Below are 23807 nucleotides of genomic sequence, written 5' to 3' on the forward strand. Positions count from 1 at the left end.
TCTGAGGAAGACACTTGTGCGTACAGGGCCTTAGGAAACCACTTGTGCGTACGGGGCCTGAGGAAGACACTTGTGCGTACCGGTCTGAGGAAGACATTTGTGCGTATGGGGCCTGAGGAAGCCACTTGTGCGTACGGGGCCTGAGGAAGCCACTTGTGCGTACGGGGCCTGAGAAAGCAACTTGTGCGTACGGGGCCTGAGGAAGCCACTTGTGCGTACGGGGCCTGAAGAAGCCACTTGTGTGTATGGGGCCTGAGGAAGCCACTTGTGCGTACGGGGCCTGAGAAAGCAACTTGTGCGTACGGGACATGAGGAAACCACTTGTGCGTACGGGGCCTGAGAAAGCAACTTGTGCGTACGGGACATGAGGAAACCACTTGTGTATACGGGGCCTGAGGAAGCCACTTGTGAGTATGGGGCCTGAGGAAGCCACTTGTGAGTATGGGACCTGAGAAAGCCACTTGTGCGTAGGGGGCATGAGGAAACCGCTTATGCGTACGGGGCATGAGGAAACCACTTGTGCGAACGGGGGCTAAGGAAACCACTTGTGTGTATGGGGCCTGAGGAAGCCACTTGTGCATACGGGGCCTGAGGAAGACACTTGTGTGTATGGGGCCTGAGGAAGACACTTGTGCGTACGGGACCTGAGAAAGCCACTTCTGCGTACAGGGCATGAGGAAACCACTTGTGCGTACGGAGCCTAAAGAAGCCACTTGTACGTATGGGACCTGAGGAAACCACTTGTTAGTACAGGGAGTGAGGAAGCCACTCGTGCATATGGAACCTGAGACAGCCACTTGTGTGGACGAGGCCTGAGGAAACCACTTGTGCGTACAGGGCCTGAGGAAGCCACTTGTGCGTACGAGTCCTGAGGAAGCCACTTGTGCGTACGGGGCCTGAGGAAGCCACTTGTGCGTACAGGGCCTTAGGAAACCACTTGTGCGTACGGGGCCTGAGGAAGACACTTGTGTGTACCGGTCTGAGGAAGACACTTGTGCGTACCGGGTCTGAGGAAGACACTTGTGCGTACAGGGCCTTAGGAAACCACTTGTGCGTACGGGGCCTGAGGAAGACACTTGTGCGTACCGGTCTGAGGAAGACATTTGTGCGTATGGGGCCTGAGGAAGCCACTTGTGCGTACGGGGCCTGAGGAAGCCACTTGTGCGTACGGGGCCTGAGAAAGCAACTTGTGCGTACGGGGCCTGAGGAAGCCACTTGTGCGTACGGGGCCTGAAGAAGCCACTTGTGTGTATGGGGCCTGAGGAAGCCACTTGTGCGTACGGGGCCTGAGAAAGCAACTTGTGCGTACGGGACATGAGGAAACCACTTGTGCGTACGGGGCCTGAGAAAGCAACTTGTGCGTACGGGACATGAGGAAACCACTTGTGTATACGGGGCCTGAGGAAGCCACTTGTGAGTATGGGGCCTGAGGAAGCCACTTGTGAGTACGGGACCTGAGAAAGCCACTTGTGCGTAGGGGGCATGAGGAAACCGCTTATGCGTACGGGGCATGAGGAAACCACTTGTGCGAACGGGGGCTAAGGAAACCACTTGTGTGTATGGGGCCTGAGGAAGCCACTTGTGCATACGGGGCCTGAGGAAGACACTTGTGTGTATGGGGCCTGAGGAAGACACTTGTGCGTACGGGACCTGAGAAAGCCACTTCTGTGTACAGGGCATGAGGAAACCACTTGTGCGTACGGAGCCTAAAGAAGCCACTTGTACGTATGGGACCTGAGGAAACCACTTGTTAGTACAGGGAGTGAGGAAGCCACTCGTGCATATGGAACCTGAGACAGCCACTTGTGTGGACGAGGCCTGAGGAAACCACTTGTGCGTACAGGGCCTGAGGAAGCCACTTGTGCGTACGGGGCCTGAGGAAGCCACTTGTGCGTACGGGGCCTGAGGAAGACACTTGTGTGTACCGGTCTGAGGAAAACATTTGTGCGTATGAGGCCTGAGGAAGCCACTTGTGCGTACAGGGCCTTAGGAAACCACTTGTGCGTACGGGGCCTGAGGAAGACACTTGTGCGTACCGGTCTGAGGAAGACATTTGTGCGTATGGGGCCTGAGGAAGCCACTTGTGCATACGGGGCCTGAGGAAGCCACTTGTGCGTACGGGGCCTGAGAAAGCAACTTGTGCGTACGGGGCCTGAGGACGCCACTTGTGCGTACGGGGCCTGAGAAAGCAACTTGTGCGTACGGACATGAGGAAACCACTTGTGTATATGGGGCCTGAGAAAGTAACTTGTGCGTACGGGGCCTGAGATAGCAACTTGTGTGTACGGGGCCTGAGAAAGAAACTTGTTTGTACGGGGCCTGAGAAAGAAACTTGTGTGTACGGGGCCTGAGAAAGAAACTTGTTTGTACGGGGCCTGAGAAAGAAACTTGTTTGTACGGGGCCTGAGGAAAAAAGGGGATAGAGGTGCGCTATAGAAGACTCTCTGAGGTGACAGAAGCAAAGGAGTTTTGGCCCACGGGACTTTGAATGAGGTATGTGCTAGTGGCTGGAGATCAATAAAATATACAATTGGATAAATGAAGTAACATTAATTCTTTATTGTATTTTGTAGACATGATATGACAATGATGTCATGTGTGCGGTATCACATGACGTAGCTTAATAGCTAAAATTGCAAACAGTAAACAGTATACAACGTAGAATGTGGTACATCACATAATGGCATGCATCTTGGTGTTACAGCTTGGTTACAAAAGTGGCCTTATCTTATTGGGTTTCCATAATGATAGAATATACTGTATCATGATCTGACGCGTTTCGAGAGCTAAACTCCCTTCTTCAGAGATCAATGTATTCAAAAATGTATCTATAAAGAAACAATATGTTGGAATAAGTAATGGAGGGTAAAAGGATTGAAAGGATTCAATGAAATATGGACTCAGAAGAGTACCAAATACTCACGGGTCAATACGACTCAAATGGAAAATATTGGACCTCCATGTAATGGCGGTGGCCCGTATCTGACCCAGGAGCTGAAGGGTCTCGGTGGAATACAAACCAGAGAAGGGGTCCATGGTAGGTGGATAGTGAGTGTAAAGTGGAGAAAAGGACCTTCCAAACCTGTCATGTGTATATAAAAATTGAGGTAATGAGAGTGTAGCATATGCTATCAAAGGTTGTGCAAACAGCCAAGATTGGTGGTGGGTAGGAAGGGCTGGTGTCATGTGATGAGGGTGGAGGGAATCCCAATGGAGGAGTGGAAGAGTGAGGAAGATTGAAGTAGAAACCCAGAATGGATGAATCACCAAGTGGTTGAGTGATGAAAAAGAGATTGCAGTGCACCATTACCAGAAACCATGAGGAGGAGAATTGGAAGAGAGTAAAGTCGTGAAGGGGTGAGGAGCTAGTCAGGAGAAAAAGGAATGCTCGGGGTGGGTAAAGCCATAAGTAAGAAAGCAAGAGAGTGACAGAGCTGCTGGAATGTAATCATGTGTGTTTCCATAGTGAACTATGAGCAGGCCGTGCTCTCTGGACTTTGCTCTCTGTATGATATATGGAGAGTATAAAGCAATGTACTGAACAGGAATGCTCAGCTCTCCACCAGCTGGTCACACACGTTGTGGCAACCGGTGTAGCGTGAGAATTACCTACCCGTGAGAAAAACCTACCCCTCGTCACTTCCGGTTCACGGCACTGTATGGAATGCAGCCGTTACATTAAAACAACTGGGCTGCAATACGAATCATCTCCGCTCCTGTGGCTGTCACTTCCCTGCTCTCGGCAAGTAAATATAAAAGCGGCGGCGGGTGTATGTAAACATAAATCACGGAGACGCCAGCCGCTTTTATATTTACTTGCCGAGAGCAGGGAAGTCACAGCCACATGAGCGGAGATGATTCGTATTGCAACCCCGCTGTTTTATTTAACCGACGCGTGGGTAGGTTTTTTCCACGGTACACCGTCCTATTCCCATACTAGTGCGCATGCGCACTAGTCAGCTCCTCTGTCGTCCCTTTAGGTATCCGGCCCTGTGAGCATGCGCACTGCTGCGCTGCTCAGCTGTTCCTGGCCGGAAGTGACGAGGGGTAGGTAATTCTCACGGGGTAGGTAATTCTCACGGAACACCGGCCTCTATGTGTGTCAAGTCTATATTATGTCACCCTGCCCCACCCTGTGTGTGTGTAGTCACATATCTCCCCTCCCCCGGCCAGCTCCTTCCTCCTCACTCAGTACAATGGGGAGGGAAATCACTCGGCTACACACTATGACACGAGGATCACCCCATCCGGCCACACCCTGGCCCAGCCTAACACACAGATCACGTGACCACCCTCCTCCCACGTGACGGCAGAAAGAATGTGTCACCCGCTCCGCTATATTGGTAATGAGGTGGGCGTGGCGGGCGCAGGGTCACTGGGTGTGTTGTGCTCCGACAATCATTACGTCACCGGACTCCGGCACAGGACGAGGAAGAGGCTTCACATCGTACAGAGCGGAGGATGAAGGTGTCGTGTGAGGCCGGGGAAGGGGGCTCTCTGGGCCGGGCCTGGAAGCATATGTCCTGGCTCTACTACCAGTACCTGCTGGTCACTGCGCTCTACATGCTGGAGCCCTGGGAGAGAACCATCTTCAGTATCCTTCACACACCCTTATCAGGAGGCTGGGAGTGCTACTACAGTGTTCTCTCGTATGTATGTATGTGTGTGTGTGTGTGTGTGTGTGTGTGTATGTATGTGTGTGTAAGTGTGTTATTATACAGGATTTATCTAGCGCCAACAGTTTGTGCTCCACACACCCTACAATTTGATTGCACAATCTCCTTTCGATCTACCATCATCTATATAAGAGAAGGGCACATCTAAACAACCCATTCAGTCTGTATGCAGACAGGCGCTCCTATTACATACATGTTGGTGGATCTAAAGAAGATTGTGCAATTAGATTGTACAGTGTATGGCCAATGTTGCTGACAATTTTGTTAAAGTTCCGTCTGTCTGTCCCTTTGGAAGGGCTCCCTCCGAAGCTGGACGCGGTGAGGTGTCACTTCCTTTACCAGCAATCCAGAGTCAGCAGATTGGCATCTGGCTGTGTGTGTGCAGGGGTATTCCCTCCCATAGGAGGCCTTGTAGTGATCTTACCACTGGCAGGTTGAAGCAGAATCACCTGTCTGACATCAGATTTGGTGATGGTCTCTGCGAAGAGTCAGATCTGTCCATGTGTGGTGTGTCTACGGACGTGTCACACCGGACAGTGGTCTGCTGGAAGATTACTTTTTTTTTTTATTATTGTTTTTGCTTAAGTAGAGCAGTTTGTAGCCCAGCAATCCTAGTCTACCCCCCACTATTCTGGTGACTTCGCTGGTAATCCACGTTTTATGTGTTAATGTTATTAATTTTTTCTCTTTCGTTCATTGATGGACACAGCTCTTCATCTTCATGACCTTAGGGTTATACTGCCCCCTACAGGAGTAGGACACTAGGCAGAGAAAAAAGCTTGAGCATGCCTATGGGGCAGTCTTGGGGGTATACTCCCACTTCCTGCTATAGGTATATACACAAGATTCACACAGGATTAACACATTAGGTTCAACTGGAAAAATATGTGAATCCTGGGTGAAAGTCTCATAAATAGTTCCTTTGGGTATCCAAAGCCATTGTTTCTTTTCAATTTGGCCAAAGTATAATATTACCGGTGAAATCTTTGATTAGGAGAGGGTGGTTAAGGGGTCAAAGATGACCATGTATGTGGAAGAAACCATAGCACCCCATTGTTGGCGTCAGCGGGCGGAAGACCACGCTGTTGTTGGCGGGCGGAAGACCACGCCGTTGTTGGCGGGCGGAAGACCACGCCGTTGTTGGCGGGCGGAAGACCACGCCGTTGTTGGCGTCGGCGGGTGGAACAGTATCCCTAGGGCTGGGTAAATGCAAGCAAAAGGCCGCATCCAGGGTGCAGTTAGGGGACCATGGCTTTTAAGTTACAACATTTACTTTAGCCTTTAGATTTACCAGCACCTTTGTCTGCATTCTATTTATATCCAGTCAGGTAGGCCCTTGCACTAGCCTTGGTGGTAAATATAAATGGGGTTGTATAGTGAGATTGTTGTCTTCTAGTTTTCATGTTCTTTAGCAGCCTGGGTGCTCATTGTTGATGGAAGTACTTCTGTAAATCCTGTTTGTCCCAGCAGCTTAATTTATTTTCGGTGACACATGCTCCGAGGAGGGAGCGGCATTTGGTTTTCTCCTGGAGACACATGATAGTTACCGGGCTAGTCTGTCTAATGTGAGGACTACCAAACCCAAGATATGTCATGATATGATCGTGACTCATTCACTTTCATCTCTTCCTGATGTTATCTCTGTGCTGAGCTCAGTGTACTATTTCCGCACTCTTCCAGCACAAAGATCAACGTGTCATCATTCTGAGCTTGTTAGATCTCTCCTGTAGTGTAGACAGCTATTTAGATGGTAGATTAGGATAGCAGGGTTCTTTTTTTAAATCCTTCACCATGAAGAGGTGGACCAGGTTTGGATTTTTTTTAGTAGCCCAATTGCAGTACTAATATCACTAGTAACCGCAGACTGACAAAACTTCACATTTCTTTTTACTATGGGAGGGTTTGATCCCCTGTTGGGTTTTTGTTGCCATTCAGGGCTTAGTTATACAGATGTCTCCCCACTTCTTGTCTTGGGAATACTACTTTTATCAGACAAAGTGAGAGATGGCAATGCAAAGCCTACCCCTGCAGCGTCCCAGTTGCAGATTTTCCCTTCCCATCTAGTGAATCTGTTTTAACTAGGACAGTAAGTGGGGGGAATCTCCAAGGCTGGAATCAGTTGAGCAGAGCAATTTTCAGGTGTTTTTTGCATGTGTATACGAGCCTTTTCAAAGTATTCAAGCTTCTGGTTTTTTTGCCACTGAAAAGCACTGGGGGAGCAGACCAGTGCCTGCAGGCTTAAAATACCGGGGAAAAAAAACACTTGAAATGATTAGATTTAAGTGTATTCAGGCATTCCCATTGAAGTATATGGTGCAAAAAATGCCAAAATCTGCCTCCAAAGTGGCCCATATATCTTTTGGAGCTACCGGCCTCTGGGCTCTCGTATGTGAACAGCCACTGTTGTAATTAGTATGTGACATTTTCAAGCTTGGAACTCAAAAAACTTAGGGTAAGGGGCCTGATAGAGACCTGGATAGCAGTAGAATGAGACAGGGGTTCTAAATTTGCTCCTTTTTCAATGGGCAAAGAAATCTGGTCGAAGGTAGCACTCGGTTAGAAGTAGCACTTGGTTAGAAGTGACAGTTGTTCCCTAAATGGATGGAATAAATTGCTTTCTATAGCATAAGCTACACACAAGTATGTATGTAAGAACAATCGATCCCCATAAACATTCAATGCTCTGATCACTACAAGATACTACTACATACTACTTCTGTAGTTGTGGGGAACATGCTTACATGGTGATGGGTTGGGAGCATTGTGCTTTTTGTCATTCAACCCAGAAGAGGAATGGCAGATGGAACAATTGATGTACAGCAGTGGAACATGGAAAGGGTAAGTACTTTCCATGTTTCCGGGGGAGATGATTTGTAAATAAACAACAAATGCTGTTTTTGTAGAGTTGGGCTTTTAAAATAAAGAGAAATACAAGGCATGACCTCCTCCTTTAAATCCCGGTTCACACTTGTGCGATGTGGGAAGGCTGCGAATTCGAAGCCTGTTCCCGAATCGCAGACGCACATCTGGCAGTTCACACTGCCATATGCGATACGCAGGGGGTGTCAATGAAATGTTAACGACACCCCCAGTTTGATCGCATATCGCAGTGCGATCTGACAGTTCGCACAGGATCGGATCGCACAAGTGTGAACAACTGTGCGATCTGATCCTGATACGGTGATGCGGCTGGAAAAAAGGGTCTTGTGCGGGTGCAGTGCGAATTCAGCCATACAAAGTGTATGGCTGAATTCGCATCCGCACATGAGATCGCATGTAATGAAGGAACAGTGTGCTCCGATTTACATGCGATCGCCGCACTCGCACAAATGTGAACCGGCCCTTAATTCTAGCTGGCTGTATGTAAGGGCTCTTTCACACATGAAGTCCGCCAGGCGGACTCCGTTTTTCTCAGCGGGGGAACGATCCACCGATCCCCCGCTGAGCAGGCGGATGACAGCTGTGTCTCCACGCTTTGTGCGGAGACACAGAGGTCAGGTCCCCATGCATCTCTATGGGGGAATTGGATGGGAACGGCCCATCTGTCCATTCACATCTGATCCGCCAGACAGATGTAAAATAGGGTTTCCATCCATCCGGTTTTGATGGATCGGATGTCAGTGGACATGTCTCCGCTGACATCCAATGCCACATAGAGATGCATGGGGCATCCGTTCAGATCCGCCAAAAAAGCTGACAGGCGGATCTGAATGGACTCCATGTGTGAAAGGGGCTTTAGTCTGCAGATTGGGGACATGGAATTCCTTCTTGTGACAGGGACTCTGAATGTGCTGCAGTTAGGGGATTAGTAAGACAGCCTCTCCTTTTCAGAAGGAGAGGACAGCAATGGGAGCTTTCATTTATCTCTGTACAGGTTTTCTTTGGTAAATTACCCCAGGCTATAATAACTTAAAAAATATTGGGGGGGGATTTACTCACACTGGCACACACAGAATCTGGTGGATCTGTACATAGTAACCAATCAGCTTCTAACATACAGATACAGCTGCACACTGTATTCAACTCCAGTGCAAGGCGAATGAAAAACTGGCTTCAGCTCAAATCCCAGCCCCTTTGACATGTTTCCCCCACATTGGGTTTACTCTGCGCTCTACGATTAAGCCCAATGTGGGTGAAACATGTCAATGGAGGGTAACCGATGGACTTGGATCTGAGCTAAAGCCAGATTTTTGTTCACCTTAAACTACAGTTGAATACAGTTTGTGACAGTATCTGCATGCTATATTACATGCTGGAGTGAGGTGTGCTCTTTCTGCCAGCACCTGAATACAGAGTGTAAATCTGGGCGACTGACACTGCAGGCTTGGAGTGGCGCCGATCTGTTATGGTGTCAATCGAAGCTAAAGTTAGATGCTAATTGGTTACTGTGCACCACTCTGAGTTTAGTAAACCCCCATTGTTGCCACTTGGTTAAAGAAGAATATAGTGCTAGATGTAGAGGATGATCTAACAGAGTAATGCTTGCCCTATGGCATGACCATGCAACACCCATCTGTTCCTGCACTCTCAAACACTGACATGTGGACAGGCTCTCCTACCTCATGATGTACAACATAGGACCAGTGGCCCCATTATCAGGATAGGATGTGGCTGCTGGTCCTGCATTGTATGTGATGTCATTGCAAGGGGCTGTGATAATACCAGTGGGAGACCTGCAAGAAATGCAGCTTTGGCGGACTGACCGTCATAACCAGACCCTGTTAGGAAGACTGTGGGGCTGTGGAATGAGGTTATTATCCTGTGTTAGATCATCCCCTGGAAAAATGAGCACACTATCCTTCATCAATCAGCATTTATTATTTCCCAGAATTAAAGTGGTTGTATCCCGCTTTTTGACACTTTTACCTACAGGTAAGCCTATAATAAGGCTTACCTGTAGGTACAAATATCTCCTAAACCACGGTTTAGGAGATATTTACAGTGCATGCAGCCGCTCGCGCGAGCGCTCTGAAGGTCCGGGGGGACCTTCAATTAATTTGCCGGGAGCTTGCCGGAAAAATCACTCCCGCGCGCATGCGCGGGAGTGACGTCATCGCGGCTCCGGCCAATCAGCGCGCTGGAGCCGTCTCTTTCGGCCAATCAGCGCGCCGGAGCCGCCGAACCCGGAAGAGACGACGAGGGATCATGGCAGCGCCCGCATCGATGTCCGGGGGTCCGTGTCGGGGCTTCGTTTTAAGGTAAGTTAAACATAATGGGCTAGTATGCGATGCATACTAGCTCATTATGCCTTTGTCTTGCAGGTGTTTTTTTTTTTTTTTTTTTTAATAGGGTTTACAACCGCTTTAAGCTGGCCATAAATACCTCGCATTTGGTCAAAATTTGCTTAATGGGTGGGCCTGTGAGCTCTAATTTATATTGTCAAAGTCAGATTTTTTTTCAATCAACTTTTATTGAAGGAACCGGGGGTGGAAAATTCTTGACCAAACAGCACCTGCATCCAATCAGATGCAGGCACTGTTTTGGTATTCTGACAGGCGGCTGCACCGGAGGAATCTGTTTGATATTTTTCCTATTGAACAAAATAGACCTGTATGTGTATGGGCAGCTTTATGTAGACTATACACGAGCAATTTTTTTTTTTCCTGCAACAGTGTTGACATGAGAATACCTCCCACTGAACCTTCGTATTCTCGCTGCTAGTGATAATCGCATGTAAAATCCAGCAGACTGGTTGTACCGAAGTTTGTCAGCCGATCAACAGTCGGGAACAGTCTTCCCATGCATGGTTCAAATCTCAGACAGCTCCTATGGGCAGCCTTAAGCCTGGTACACACTATTCATTTTTTACGTTTTAATCCTGAGTGCCGGTTCACACTGTTCCCACTTGTCAGGTGACTTGGTCGCAATTGAACCGTTTTAATAGGAGCAACTCAGTCGCTCCAACTTAGAAAAAGGTTCCTGCACCTTTTTTTTGCAAAGTCGGAGCGACTTGCATTGACTTCCATTATGTGAAGTCGTTGCAAGCCGCGCTGAAATCGCGGTGCACGGGCGACAGCATTAGTCGCCCCGAAGTCGGATCAGTGTGAACCGACACTGAAGGAAACTGGTCAGCTGTGGTCGGAGCAGCTATACTAACGATCCAACTTTGGTACAGCAATCTCCCTCTCCCTTGCTCTTGCTGAGTTGTTGTGTTCTGATTCGCCATTGGCTGAAATTGCTGATCGGGAGCCAATCTGCTGCTGGTTTTGGCTTCTTATGGATGGGGTTCCATACACACAGTTCGGCCCATGTGTACTGAGCTTTAGGCTTTAAGAACAGACATGTTGTAAACCACACAAGCCTTTGCCTCTGTTTACTGAAACAAATCTGTGTTTGATCTCCCACTAGAACACGATTGGTCTCTGGCTGCACTAATACAGGATTTGTTCAGCTGTAGCCTGTCATACAGGTAAGCGGGCGGCACGGCGGGGGCTCGTTCTAAGGTAAGTGTTTCATAATGAGCTAGTATGCGGTGCATACTAGCTCATTATGTGTTTCTCTTTCAGGTTGCAAAAAGAAAAAAAAATGTTTTTGGGTTTACAACCTCTTTAAGGTTGTTGGGCCAACAAATTTTGTGTTTGCAATACACCTCTTAGAGCTTGTTCACACTAATCCGACTCAGTCGCCCCGACTTTGGGCATCTTTGAAGTCGCCCGTGCAGCGCGACTTCATCGCGGCTTGCTAACGACTTCTCATAATAGAAGTCAATGCAAGTCGCTCCGACTTCGCCAAAAAATAGTGCAGGAACCTTTTTCTAAGTCGGAGCGACTTGAGTCGCTCTGATTAGAACGGTTCCATTGCACAGCATTGGGAGCTACTTGTCAGGCGACCAAGTCGCCTGACAAGTCAGAGTAGTGTGAACCGACTCTTAAAGTATACATGCAATGCCTTACAGCTCACTGACAGCCTGGCTGTGTAATATTTAGCTTGAAGAACTTTGTCATGTTGTTAATGTACACAAAGTCTAAGGAATCCTGACCCTTCCTAAACAAGTTGGATTGCTTTTGTCCAAAAGCCCCAGAGGGATAGAAAACACTGCACAAATGACTTGGGCAGATGTAATAAATATTCAAGACATGTTTTCACTTTTTTAATGGCTACTATTGTTATACTGGCATATATTTGGTTTTCAAATGGGTAATTGCAATCTCCAATGTGTTTACACAATAGTGTGATCCTAGCAGAACAGAGGTAAAGGGACAGTTTCACAAAGCAGCACATCTGTATAAGAAGGATCTGACCACTTTTTGGTGTCTCATGGGATAGAGATGTGCAGAAATATGTTTGCCCTACCTGTTTCATAAAATTCAGCTCTAGGGTAACATTCACATGAATATTGGTTAGGACATGTGCAGCTGATGCCAGAATGCCTGCTTACTGTCTGATTAGAACTATGAAGGAAAATACAAACTATCAGCTGATAGGTTTCAACGTTGCTACTTGCTTCCTAAAGTTGGGTGCAGCTGGCCTGTTCCTAAAGAAGTACTTAAAGTGTTACTAAACCCACAACAGTAAAATCAGTCTGTATATGCAGTAAAGCATGCTTGTTATACTCATTGTGGAACCTATGGGGTTAATCCTCTCAATTGTGTAAAAAGGCTGTTTGATCCTGTATGCAGATATCCTTCTTCCATTGACTCAAAAACTGGGGTTAGATGAGACAGTTACTGGAGTCAGGCTGCACATGCTCAGTTTGATGTGTATTGCTAGAGAGGTGCATGTGATCTGCATAGGGCCAATCAGCACTGTCCATAGAGAAGGTCGGGGTCCTGCATCCTGATAGGGAAAGCTCAGTGCAGTATGAAAACTCCTCCTACAAGCTTTTTCAGCAACTGACAGAAGTCACAAGAGTGCTATATACTGCTGAGAAAAGGTATTTAGCAATTTATATTTCCTAAAATGATTGCATTTCCATGTTCTCTGTACTGTGGGAGCCCAGATATAGTGAATGCAGGATCCTCGGTTTAGTAACACTTTTTTAAGTCATGTTCATTATATAAGGCATTAAAGTGATTGTAAAGTCTTATTTAAAAAAAAAAACAAAACAACAAACACGTTATTCTTGCCTGTTCTGTGCAGTTGGTTTTGCACAGAGTGGCCCGGGTCCTCTTCTTGGGTCCCTCTTCGGTGCTCCTGGCCCCTCCCTCCAGTTGAGTACCCTCACAGCAAGCAGCTTGCTATAGAAGCACCCGAGCCAAGCCGCAGCTCCCTATGTCCATTCAGACACTGAGCTGCGGCTCCGCCCCCTCTCCTGATTGGCTGGCTGACTGACTTTGACAGCGGCGGGAGCCAATCGCACTGCGCTGAGGGCAGCTGAGACACTCCTGCAACATCACTGGATAAAGATGGCCTCAGGTAAGTATAAAGGGGGGCTGCTGTACACAGGGTTTTTTTTTTTTTTCTTTTTTTTTATCTTCATGCATAGAATACATTAAGATAAATACCTCTTGCCTATTCCCTGACTCAATACACTGTAATAGTAATGTTGATATCCTCGGTCCATCCTTTACAGCTGCATTTTTTATTTATTTTATTTCTTTTTTTAGTATTTCCAGCTCTTCATAACAGCCACTGAGGAAGAGGGTATACATCAGTTTTCTGCTGATTGTAAAAGTGCACATTCCCAGGCATCCTTTAGACATGTAGGGTGACAGCTGTCCACTGAAAGGAGTAGACTTTAGCTATGCAGCCTGCTAGTCGTTTGCTTGATTACTGTCTTATCATACCTATATCTGGAAAAGTAAAGTCTGCACCATCTGATGGCCAGCAGGAAGGAGCATACTTGTCTAAAGGGATGCTGGGGATGTGTTCTTTCAGTCAGATTCATTGCTGATCATCCTTTACACGCTTTTATTTCAGTTTATCTGAATCGGTGACTACGAAGGGAGCTAACCTATTGAGTGAACATTTTAATTGTAGACACGACATATAGGAAAATAATTCAGATGGGGATCTCTGGAAGGATTTTTAAGGGGTGTATTGTACACGGAACTTGAAAGTTCATCTTTTGTAACATGGTACACCCATATGCAGGGTGTAACATCTTACGAACGGACTGCCCCTTGCACCTGCCTGATTCCCCAATCTGGCAGCTAGCAGGGATCTTCTCACACAGATACACTGGCAGATCTTCTGGAAGCCTGCACGGCACCAGTGATCTGCTGATCACTGGTGCAATGCTCCAAATAAATAAAGGCACATTTTTTTTTTACCTGTTAAAAAAAATGTCCATTCGTTTTTATTTTTATTTTTTTTTTCTAAAAAGTGAACTTAACCTTTAACCGCTTGCCGACTGCCGCACGACTATTTACGTCGGCAGTCAGCCCCTCACAGGCAAAGCGACGTAGGGCTACGTCGCTAGCCTGTGAGGGTCTAGGGAGCGAGCGCTCCCGCGTGGTTACGGACTCCTATTCCCCCCCCCCGCGCGTGTGCCCGGTGGACCCGATGTCCGCCGGTCACTCGCGATCGTCCATTACAGCTAATGTGAACAAAGCCGCCTGTCATTCTCCCCTGTGTATGAATAGTGATCATACGGTTCTACTATGAAGGACCGTTGATCACTGTTCCTACACCTCAAGCCACAGCCAATCACAGTTAGAATCACGCCCCTAGGGACACACACAAGCCCTCCCTCTCAAAAAAGTTAACCCCTTCACTGCCAGTGTCATTTTACAGTAACAGTGCATATGTATAGCACTGATTACTGTAGAAATGTCACTGGTAACCCAAAAAATGTCAGTCAAGGGTCCGATCTGTCCGCCGCAATGTCGCAGTACCGCAAAAAAAAATCACAGATCGCCGCCATTACGCGTTAACAACAAAAATGACAAAAATCTTTCCCTTAGTTAGTAAACGCAATAACTTTTGCGCAAACCAATCAAAATACGCTTATTGGTATTTTTTTTTTTTTTTTTTTTTTTTTTACCAAATATATGTAGCATAAAACAAATTGGCCTAAAATGTTAAATTTTGATTTTTACATATATTTTTTGGGGAAATTTCATATAACAAAATGTGAAAAATATTGTTATTTTTGCAAAATTGACGCTATTTTTTTGTTTATAGCGCAAAAAGTAAAAATCGCACAGGTGATCAAATACCACCAAAAGAAAACTCTGTGGAAAAAAAAAGGACGTCAAATTCGTTTAGGTACAGCGTCGCATGACCGCGCAATTGTCTGTTAAAGTCACGCAGTGCCGAATAGCAAAATAGGCCCTGGTCAGGAAGGGGGTAAAATCTTCCGGGACTTAAGTGGTTAAAGAAAGAGGAGGAAACAACTGATAATTGAAGCATATTTGTGGAGATAATATACAGTAAATACACACAGGCGGTCTGCATCCAGGGTTGGTCACTCCCATCTGATTGCTACATAGTTACATAGTAGTTGAGGTTGAATAAAGACAATAGTCCATCCAGTTCAACCTGTGTAGGCGCGCGTGGCCGTAATCATCTCACATACCCCTGAATGTTCTGATCCTTGAGATGTACGTCCAAGAGTCTTTTGAAAGTAGCCATACTTCCCTATTGCTGTATGAGCGTTTACATGCGGTTGGTCAAAACTAACTGTGAGAGCCGGCAGCCTACCATTGTGTTCAATGGGACTGCCCCACACAGCTAATCACGGGAACACCTGCTGGGGTTCTTGCATGTAATCGTAGTGTGAGTGCACCCTAAAAATACATGGGGTTATTGCCAGATATTCCGAGCTGTCTTTTGCCACTTCTAGTGTTATCTTAAGGAGAGTAATTAGCCCTTCCAATCCTTATCTTGGAACTGCAAGAGAATTAGCCTTGAGGTTATGGAAAATAGTATAAGGTGGGTCTTGAGAAGCTTGGCAGGAGGAAGCTGGGCAGGGTTGACAAAATTCAGGCTACAAACATTGCTTGTGCTTTCAGTTTACAACAGGATTTAGGAGCAGAATGCATTTCTGGCAAATCAGAAAATATTTTTCTGTAATTGCAGGATCTTTTAAATGATCAAACACGGGAAATGTAATAGTATTACCAAGATGTACCGTATATATATATATATATATATATATATTACTGTTGGGTTGATCTTCTAGAGCAGTGGGAACATGCATGCGTTGACTTAGTTGTACAATAGTACGCATTGCCAAAACCGGGTACATCCGTGGGGTTGAATGGAAAAAACTATCTGCTCCGGTCCGAGTCGCTGTACTAACCATGCAAGGTTAGTTCAGTGACCTACCCCGCTGAGCTGTTGTGTTCTGACTGGGGACAAGCACCCCCCCCTCCTAACTTCAATCAGTGCTCTCTGCCATTGGCTGAGAGCGCAGATTGGGAGTCTGTCGGAGGATGCTGGTTTTCCAGACTGACACATGACTGAATGTTATCCGTTTTTTTTTTTTTTTTTTTAGCTTATGGCTCTAAAACGCTGATAAATGCCGAAAAGCAGTTGTTTTTAAGCTTTTCTTTTTTTTTCCCCAGCTTTTTTCGGAGTTAGAGCATTTTACAGCTGAAAACTACCCTGCCAAAAAGTGCTGTTAACAACCTATGTGTGCATGGACACATGGGATAACATGCTAGGGAGTTTACTGGCTGTAGAAAAAAATGTCTGAAGCCGAAAACAGCCGCTATAAAAACCTCCAGTGTGCATGAGGTCTAAATGTTACAGATATTGTATCAGACTATGGTTTCAATGTGTTATTTTATGACGTGAAAATGCTGACTAGCTAGATTCAGTTTAATATGTAACACATTTATCAGTGCACATGGTGAGTAAAAAGATAATGTGCCCATTGTGAAATTGTAATATGGTTTAAACATTAACTTATTGTAGGCAAGATCCATTGAAGCTCTCATGTCTTTCTCCTGTCTGCTGAAACAACTGATAAATCATGTGATACAGTTTTAAACTGTAAACAACCGGCATTTAATGATGCAGCGTCTCCAGGCATGAATGCGATCAGGTGTGCTACCAGAACAGCCATCACTTTATTATGAGATGCTGAGCATTCGTGTTTTAAACCCCAAATTTACAGTTTCCTCAAGATAGCTTGGGTCTGGCAGAAATGGCACTGGCTATTAACGTAGTTGATTGGGTTGTTTGCAGCGCTGCACCAGATTTTGCACTCCAGTTTTAGTAAATCAACTCAATAGTTAGGTTTGAAAAAAAAAAAGACACAAGTTAATCTAATTCAACCAGTAAAAAAACACACACTTAAAACCTCCATATACAGAATCTGATACCCACAGTTTAAAATGAACACTGTAGAGCCCAGATGAGCTCCTGCTGAGCTATTGTATTCTGACAGCTGCTGCCAATAGCTGTCAGAATACCTGATCAACATCTGCATCTATTTGGATGCCGGTGCTGTTCAGTCAACCATAGACTCTTGTGACTTATCAATCACTTTAAGGCCCCTTTCACACATACAGTCCGTTCAGTTCATCAATTCAGTCGCGTCAAAATGTATCAGTTTTTTTTTTTTTCTCAACCGTGTTTTTTTTTTTTTTTTTTTTCTACATCCACTACCAATGCAAAAATGGATGAAAAACGGACCGTTCGTTCGTTTACATCTGTTTTGCATCCGATCCAATTTTCGACGGATGAAAAATAGGACATTCATCCGTTCCAAAAAACGTACATTGATGGAAGCGGATGAAAACAGATGTTAATGGATCATCCGTTGTCATCCGTTTTTACATAGAGATGCATTGATGTCCGTTTTTCTGTGAAAAACAGACAAACGGACCATATGTGTGAAAGGGGCCTAACAGTAAATATTTAGAATCCAAATTGTCTCTTATACAGTGCAAGTTCTCTGTCTGTCATCAGTTTTAGGCTTGCCGTATGCAGTTCGATGTTTGAGTGTTTGGGCATAAATTCATAAATTGATTGTTGGAACATCCTTGCTTGCCATCATTAAAGGCTAAGTTCACCTTTTCAAAAACAAAACAATGAATGCACATGATTTTGCAGGTTAAAAAAAAAATGTACTGGGTACCAGCAGGAAGTATCAGTGAAGTGTCAGTGAACTACGAGGGAGCTGATCATCACCACTAAGTTTTTTTAAAAGCCCTTAAAGAAGAAGTAAAACTGAATTCCATTTTGCTTTTTTGAAATATTGTCATTTAAAAAAGAATTCTCATTAATTGCACAGGATATTGCTATTAAAAACACTCACTTACTTTTATTTTAGTTTATATGAATAAAACTGTCTTCTGGGAATCGGCTGTGCCATCTTTACTAATGATTTATGTCTCCCCTGTGGACGTCATTTCTGCCCTTCGTTTTCCCTACTGAAATCTCGCGCATGCGCAATTGCGTGCGATCCAAGCCTCTTTCTCGATATGTTACTATGGCAACCAAGCTTAGCCACTCATAGCAGCAGAAATCTAGTATCTCGAGCCTTGCTAGCTGTGCCATTGTCAGTGGAACTGACATACACGGCCTGATGATGTTAGGGAGACGGCACACACAGCGTGCCGTGAAGCTAAAGACGAACTGCGTATGCGCTGGTGACTTATTCAGACATTGAGGGGCATATTGTAAGAAAATTACATAAGTAAGTAAAGTGTAACAGGCAGCGATCATTAGAACTACAGCCAAACTTGGTGTTTTGAATGCGCTTTTAATTGCAGAGGAGGGGTTTGGGGTCTTTTAGACCCCCAGACCTCTCCACAAGAGTACCTGTCAAAAAAAATGAAACTTTTTTTTTTTTTTTTTTTTTTTAATGTACAAAAACATCGGCTGTTACCGATATATGCACTGGCCAAAATATCGGTATCAAAATATCGGTATCAAATGTGATGTGTAAAAAAAAAAAAAAAGTGCGCTGGAAAATAGAAAAGCTGCGACCTTAGAAAAAATATATAATGTTGAAAAATGTGTATCAGGTGCACTAGACTATTAAATAATAAGGTCAAATATATAATCATATATTGACAAATCAACAAAAATGATGAATTGAGTGAAATAAAAGGACAGACCTTTCCACAGTGAGTAAGTCCAGATAATAAACAAAATGAATGACAATCAATAAGGGGAATAAAGTACAAAGTGATAAACAATTATATAAATATATATCCAAAAGGTGAGTCCATAAATGAATAGTGAATGTCCAAAATCATGTTCAACCACCATGCATGTGAAGAAAATCCAAAGGTGCAAAATCCAATATATTAGATGTGGGCAGTGAAGACCTCCACCGTGATTGAATAAGCCCCTTACCAGATGAGATAACACAAGGGCGTAAGTGCTATCACATCCAATATTGATACCCAGGAAAGATGAAAACACCCTCAAATCCCTCTCTCAATGAGAGAAGAGCAGGTCAGCCTCTTACTAGATGGTTCTTATTTCTAGGCAAGGAAAGATGAAATTCCGCCTGTACTGGGAGCCTGTCCTGTTGCCTGGGATGAATGGATCTAGAAGTTATTGAAGAAATTAGTCTTGTTCCTCTCGTAGAAGAGTCCCTGTGCTGGCATGTGCTTCAGCTGCTGCCACGGGATACTGCTGCCTAGTAACACGTCTCGAGCCCACTGCAAGTTCATATCCTGGAGTGCAATACAGGACAAAGGCAAAGTATCTATAGACCCTGGATTACAGGCTCACGCCTTCAGGTGATTGGAGACTGGCAAAGCATTCTGGCAGCAGCTGAAGCACATGCCAGCACAGGGACTCTTCTACGAGAGGAACAAGACTAATTTCTTCAATAACTTATAGATCCATTCATCCCAGGCAACTGTAAAGGCGGAATTTCATCTTTCCTTGCCTAGAAATAAGAACCATCTGGTAAGAGGCTGACCTGCTCTTCTCTCATTGAGAGAGGGATTTGAGGGTGCTTTCATCTTTCCTGGGTATCAATATTGGATCTGATAGCACGTACGCCCTTGTGTTATCTCATCTGGTAAGGGGCTTATTCAATCACGGTGGAGGTCTTCACTGCCCACATCTAATATATTGGATTTTGCACCTTTTGGATTTTCTTCACATGCATGGTGGTTGAACATGATTTTGGACATTCACTATTTATTTATGGACTCACCTTTTGGATATATATTTATGATTGTTTATCACTTTGGACTTTATTCCTCTTATTGATTTGTCATTCATTTTTATTATCTGGACTCACTCACTGTGGAAAGGTCTGTCCTTTTTATTTCACTCAATTCATCATTTTTGTTGATTTGTCACTATATGATTATATATTTGACATTATTATTTAAGTCTAGCGCACCTGATAAACATTTTTCAACAAAATATCGGTATCTGCAATAAAAAAAACCATATCAGTTGATCACTATTTACAACCACTTTAAAGTTCCCTCCAGAGCTGCTATTTGAACAGAATCCCAGATGTATTAAACAGGTTTTGTTACAATATGTGTGATTTTTTTTTCCCCAAACAAAAACCACATTCACAGTTGAAATTTTCTTCATGTGAGGCAGCAGGATGGAAAACATTTCTCAAATTTTCTTGTCACTATGGTTGAATAGGAACATTGATCTGTTAACACTAACAATTAGCAAAAATAAAAGAACATTCTGAAAATGTACATTTTCGAGCAAAATTCTACTGGTATATGACTGGCTTTACCAAGAAAAGCATAGTGTGGCACAGTGAGGTCCTGCTGACATTTGAGTGTTCTTGTAGCCATGGGTTTTTGTATGTATTTATTATACTTCTAACACTGGTAATTGCACTTCTGCTTTTAGTTCCCTCACTTTTAACCAAACCTATGACTGGGACGCCTTCCAGCATACTGGAATATACTCTTGTTTCTTGTTGAATTCCTTAACCACCCTTCTTCAGATTCCATGTTGGTCTCTATTGTTGGAATGGCTCTGTATACAGGTTATATATTTATGCCTCAGCACATCCTTGCAATTTTGCACTACTTTGAGATTGTTCAATGACACAGAAGAGCCTTGCTTGGCAAGGGCTTTGAGGACAGAGCGATAACATTGCGGAAGTTCAGGCATCAGACAAGGATCCAGAAGATGGCACCAGTGCTTGAGCCTGCCAAGACGCCTAGGTGGAAGGTGCAGGATCTCCAGTGGAGCGGCTGTGATCTTGCTCCAATCAATGAGGGCACTTAGAACCTCATTCTAAATTCTCGACCACCATTATTCCAGCTAGTCTTGTTCACTAAGGGCTCTGCAACACATTGCCTTTCTCGCAGGGTTATGGCAGTATTTTTGTTGTGCGTTTTGTAATAAAAGCAGCTATTTTTAATATTGCGCTGTATATGCATTTTATTTAGTTGCTTGTTTTTAAAGATGGCAGATTACGATTTGTATATAGCACTGCTAGTTAGCTTTGTACACAATTCACTCTTTTGTGACTGAAACACCTCTCACTTGTACATCTGTTGTAATTACGATTTTGAATGTTGACACTTTAACCTTTAATTTTTGTTTTCACTACAAACTAAAATGCAAATAGATGTTTTCAGCATAAATAAATTTCTTTTGTGACCTCTAAATTGTTTTTGTCTTTAAAATGACGCCCACCTCCCACCCACGTTCTTTTGCCTACAGCAAACCTAGTTTAACTACTTGCCTACAGGGCACTTATACCCCCCCAACTAATCGATTATGAAAATAGTTGACAACTATTTTCATAATTGATTAGTTGTTGATTAATCAATTAGCTGTTTCAGCCCTACAACACTGTACCCATATGAAATTTGTATCCTTTTCTCTTTCGTTCATTGATGGACACAGGTCCCTATGATTCAGAATCATAGGGTTTTATTGCCCCCTACTGGTGTAGAACACTGGGCAGAAAAAAGACTTGGCTACGCTTATGGGCAGTCCCAGGTGCTGTACACCCCCCCCCCCCCACTTCTCTACTATATGTCTACAGTTTATTTTTTCTGCCTAGTCAGGGCTAAGAACCTAGTTTCCTGTCAGGATCTCTGGTCCTGGCACTTTTTTTTTTTTTTTTTTCTTTTTACTAGCATTCTTTTCTCCTGTGTGTGTTTTTTTTTTTTTTTTTTTTTTTTTTCTGTGAGATCTACAATCAACTGCCGGACTGGGCGATGGGCTGCATAATCCAGATCCTGCGGTCCCCCCCCCCCCCAGTCTTTGCCAGTGAGTATGCACAGACCAGAACTTTGTGCTGAGTCGGCCACGACAGGCCCCATCCTGGACTGGGGTGGCCAGCAAGTTAAACGTGGACACATGACTGGGCGCCGATAGTCTGCATCACAGTGTTACCCTAGCCGACAGCCCCCCCATTTCGGTGGTGAGGATGTACTGTCTTGGGAGTATTACCCGCATGCATGCTGGATCGGTAAGTAGATAGCCCCTTTCCTCCCTGGGGCGGTCAGTCCCTACAGGGTTCTCCTCCAACCCTCCCCCACCCTCGGTGAGGCTGTGGGCTGGCATTTCTACATGCCCAGGTGTCTGTGTGTCCCTGGCCTAGGTACCTATTGAGTGCAATGTTTCCCCCTCCCCCCTCGATGTTGTTTTTACTGGGGGGGGGGGGGTGTCCCTTGGGCTCACCTACTGCTGCTGTTGGGCCTGGAGAGGGACAGGGCACCTCCTTCTGGTGGGGCGGCGTTGTGGGGGTGGTCCAGGTCGCTGGCAGCTATAGCTGCCATTATGTTGTAGGCTCCCCTTATTTCTAAGCTATCTGTTTCAGCAGTGGTGCTTGTGAGTGTATTGTGAATTAAGTGTTGGTCTGCGGACCAGACTTCTAAAAAAGCTCTGACTGCTTTACCCCTTAGACGATCGCCTGTTTGGGGCTACCCTGGATGACCTTAGGAGTCGCCCTTTCTTCCACAGTCTGGGAAGGGGAAAGAACCCTCTTTCTCGGCTCACAAGAAGTTTTTTTTTTTTTTTTTTTTTTTTTTTTTTTTTTTTTTTTTTTCCGTCCACTGATAAGGGTTGAAAACTATTTAGGTCCTCCTAAGGGAGGTTCCAAGTGGCCCTTGTCTGGCAAGCCGAGAGTGGGTTTCTCTGGACCCGCAGACAAGGCTCCTTCAGCAAGATGGTGCAACCTCACCTGTGCCTGGGGTGGGGGCGTCTTCGCTGGTTTCCGGGCCCATGGGCTTTCGTGTGCCTGGTTACAAGATAGTTTCCCATCTCTGGACCGATTGCAAGCTCTATTTGGGGCAGTGCAAGACCTGTTGGTTCCGGGTATGATTGTTCTGTTTCAGGACGTGTGTTTTTTTTTTTTTTTTTTTTATTCAAGCCTGTGCACGGTCCCACAGGAGGGCAAGGTATGTCCAATTCTGGGCCTCTATGCCCTGCTCTGCTTTGTGCTGGTTTAGAAATTGAGATTGGGTCCATTCGCACAGTGGTGGCGTCCCTTCGTCAGGGGGACTTTCTTGCCTCTGACATTAAGGATGCTTACCTGCACATTCCAATATGTGCCTGACCCCCACTGCTTCCTCTGTTTTGCTGTAGGAGTGGAGCATTATCAGTTTGTGGCGTTACCCTTTGGTCTCGCCTCCGCTTCTAGGGTCTTAACAAAAGTGTTGGCCCCGGTTCTGGCGTTGTGACCTCAGCAGGAGATTGTGGTACTGGGCTACCTGGACTTCCTCCGCTTCTCTGATAGACAACTTAGAAATCACTATACAGACCCGGAAAGAGTTTGGTTGGCTTCTAAGCTACCAGAAGTCTGCTCTGATTTCCATCCAGAAAATTAGATTATCTGGGTCTGACTCTGGATTCAGCTCTAGCCAGAGTGTTCCTTCCTCTGGAGAAACTCCAGAAGTTACATGCTGCAATTCATCTACTGCTGTCCTGAAAGTGGTCCTTCATCCAGACTTGCATGCGGGTGCTGGGCCTGATTGGATCTACCATCGTAGAGGTTCTGCTTTTCACAGTTTCATACGAGGTTCCTTCAAAGGGAGATCCTGGCGAAATGGAACAAGTGTCTGGTGTGTGTGTTGTTTTTTTTGTTTTTTTTTTTTTTGTTTTTTTTTTGTTTTTTTTTGTTTTTTTTTTTTTTTTTTGTCTTTATTTTAAAATTTTTGGCAATACAAAATTATCAGTAAAAATCAAGGAGCCATACGGTAATAAGTGTAATACAAAAACATTGCTAGAAATCACAAAATCAAAACTAGAAAGGTACAACCAGGTTAGAGCATTTTAAGCAGGACCAAGTGAATCGGTCATGAACAGGGTAAGTATCACATCCATGAGCTACAG

General features: G+C 45.0%; 1 protein-coding gene across 1 annotated transcript; it reads left to right on the forward strand.

Moving 5' to 3' along the window:
* Nucleotides 1–4351: 4351 nt before the first annotated feature.
* Nucleotides 4352–21130, forward strand: SPTSSA (serine palmitoyltransferase small subunit A). Its single transcript, XM_082242945.1, has 2 exons — nt 4352–4594; nt 20458–21130. The coding sequence occupies exons 1-2, from the start codon at nt 4462–4464 to the stop codon at nt 20559–20561; spliced, it is 237 nt and encodes a 78-aa protein (XP_082099071.1). The 5' UTR covers nt 4352–4461; the 3' UTR covers nt 20562–21130.
* Nucleotides 21131–23807: the final 2677 nt, after the last annotated feature.

Source organism: Pelophylax lessonae (genome assembly GCF_965119305.1).
Source record: "Pelophylax lessonae genome assembly, chromosome: 13".
Classification (NCBI taxonomy): domain Eukaryota; kingdom Metazoa; phylum Chordata; class Amphibia; order Anura; family Ranidae; genus Pelophylax; species Pelophylax lessonae.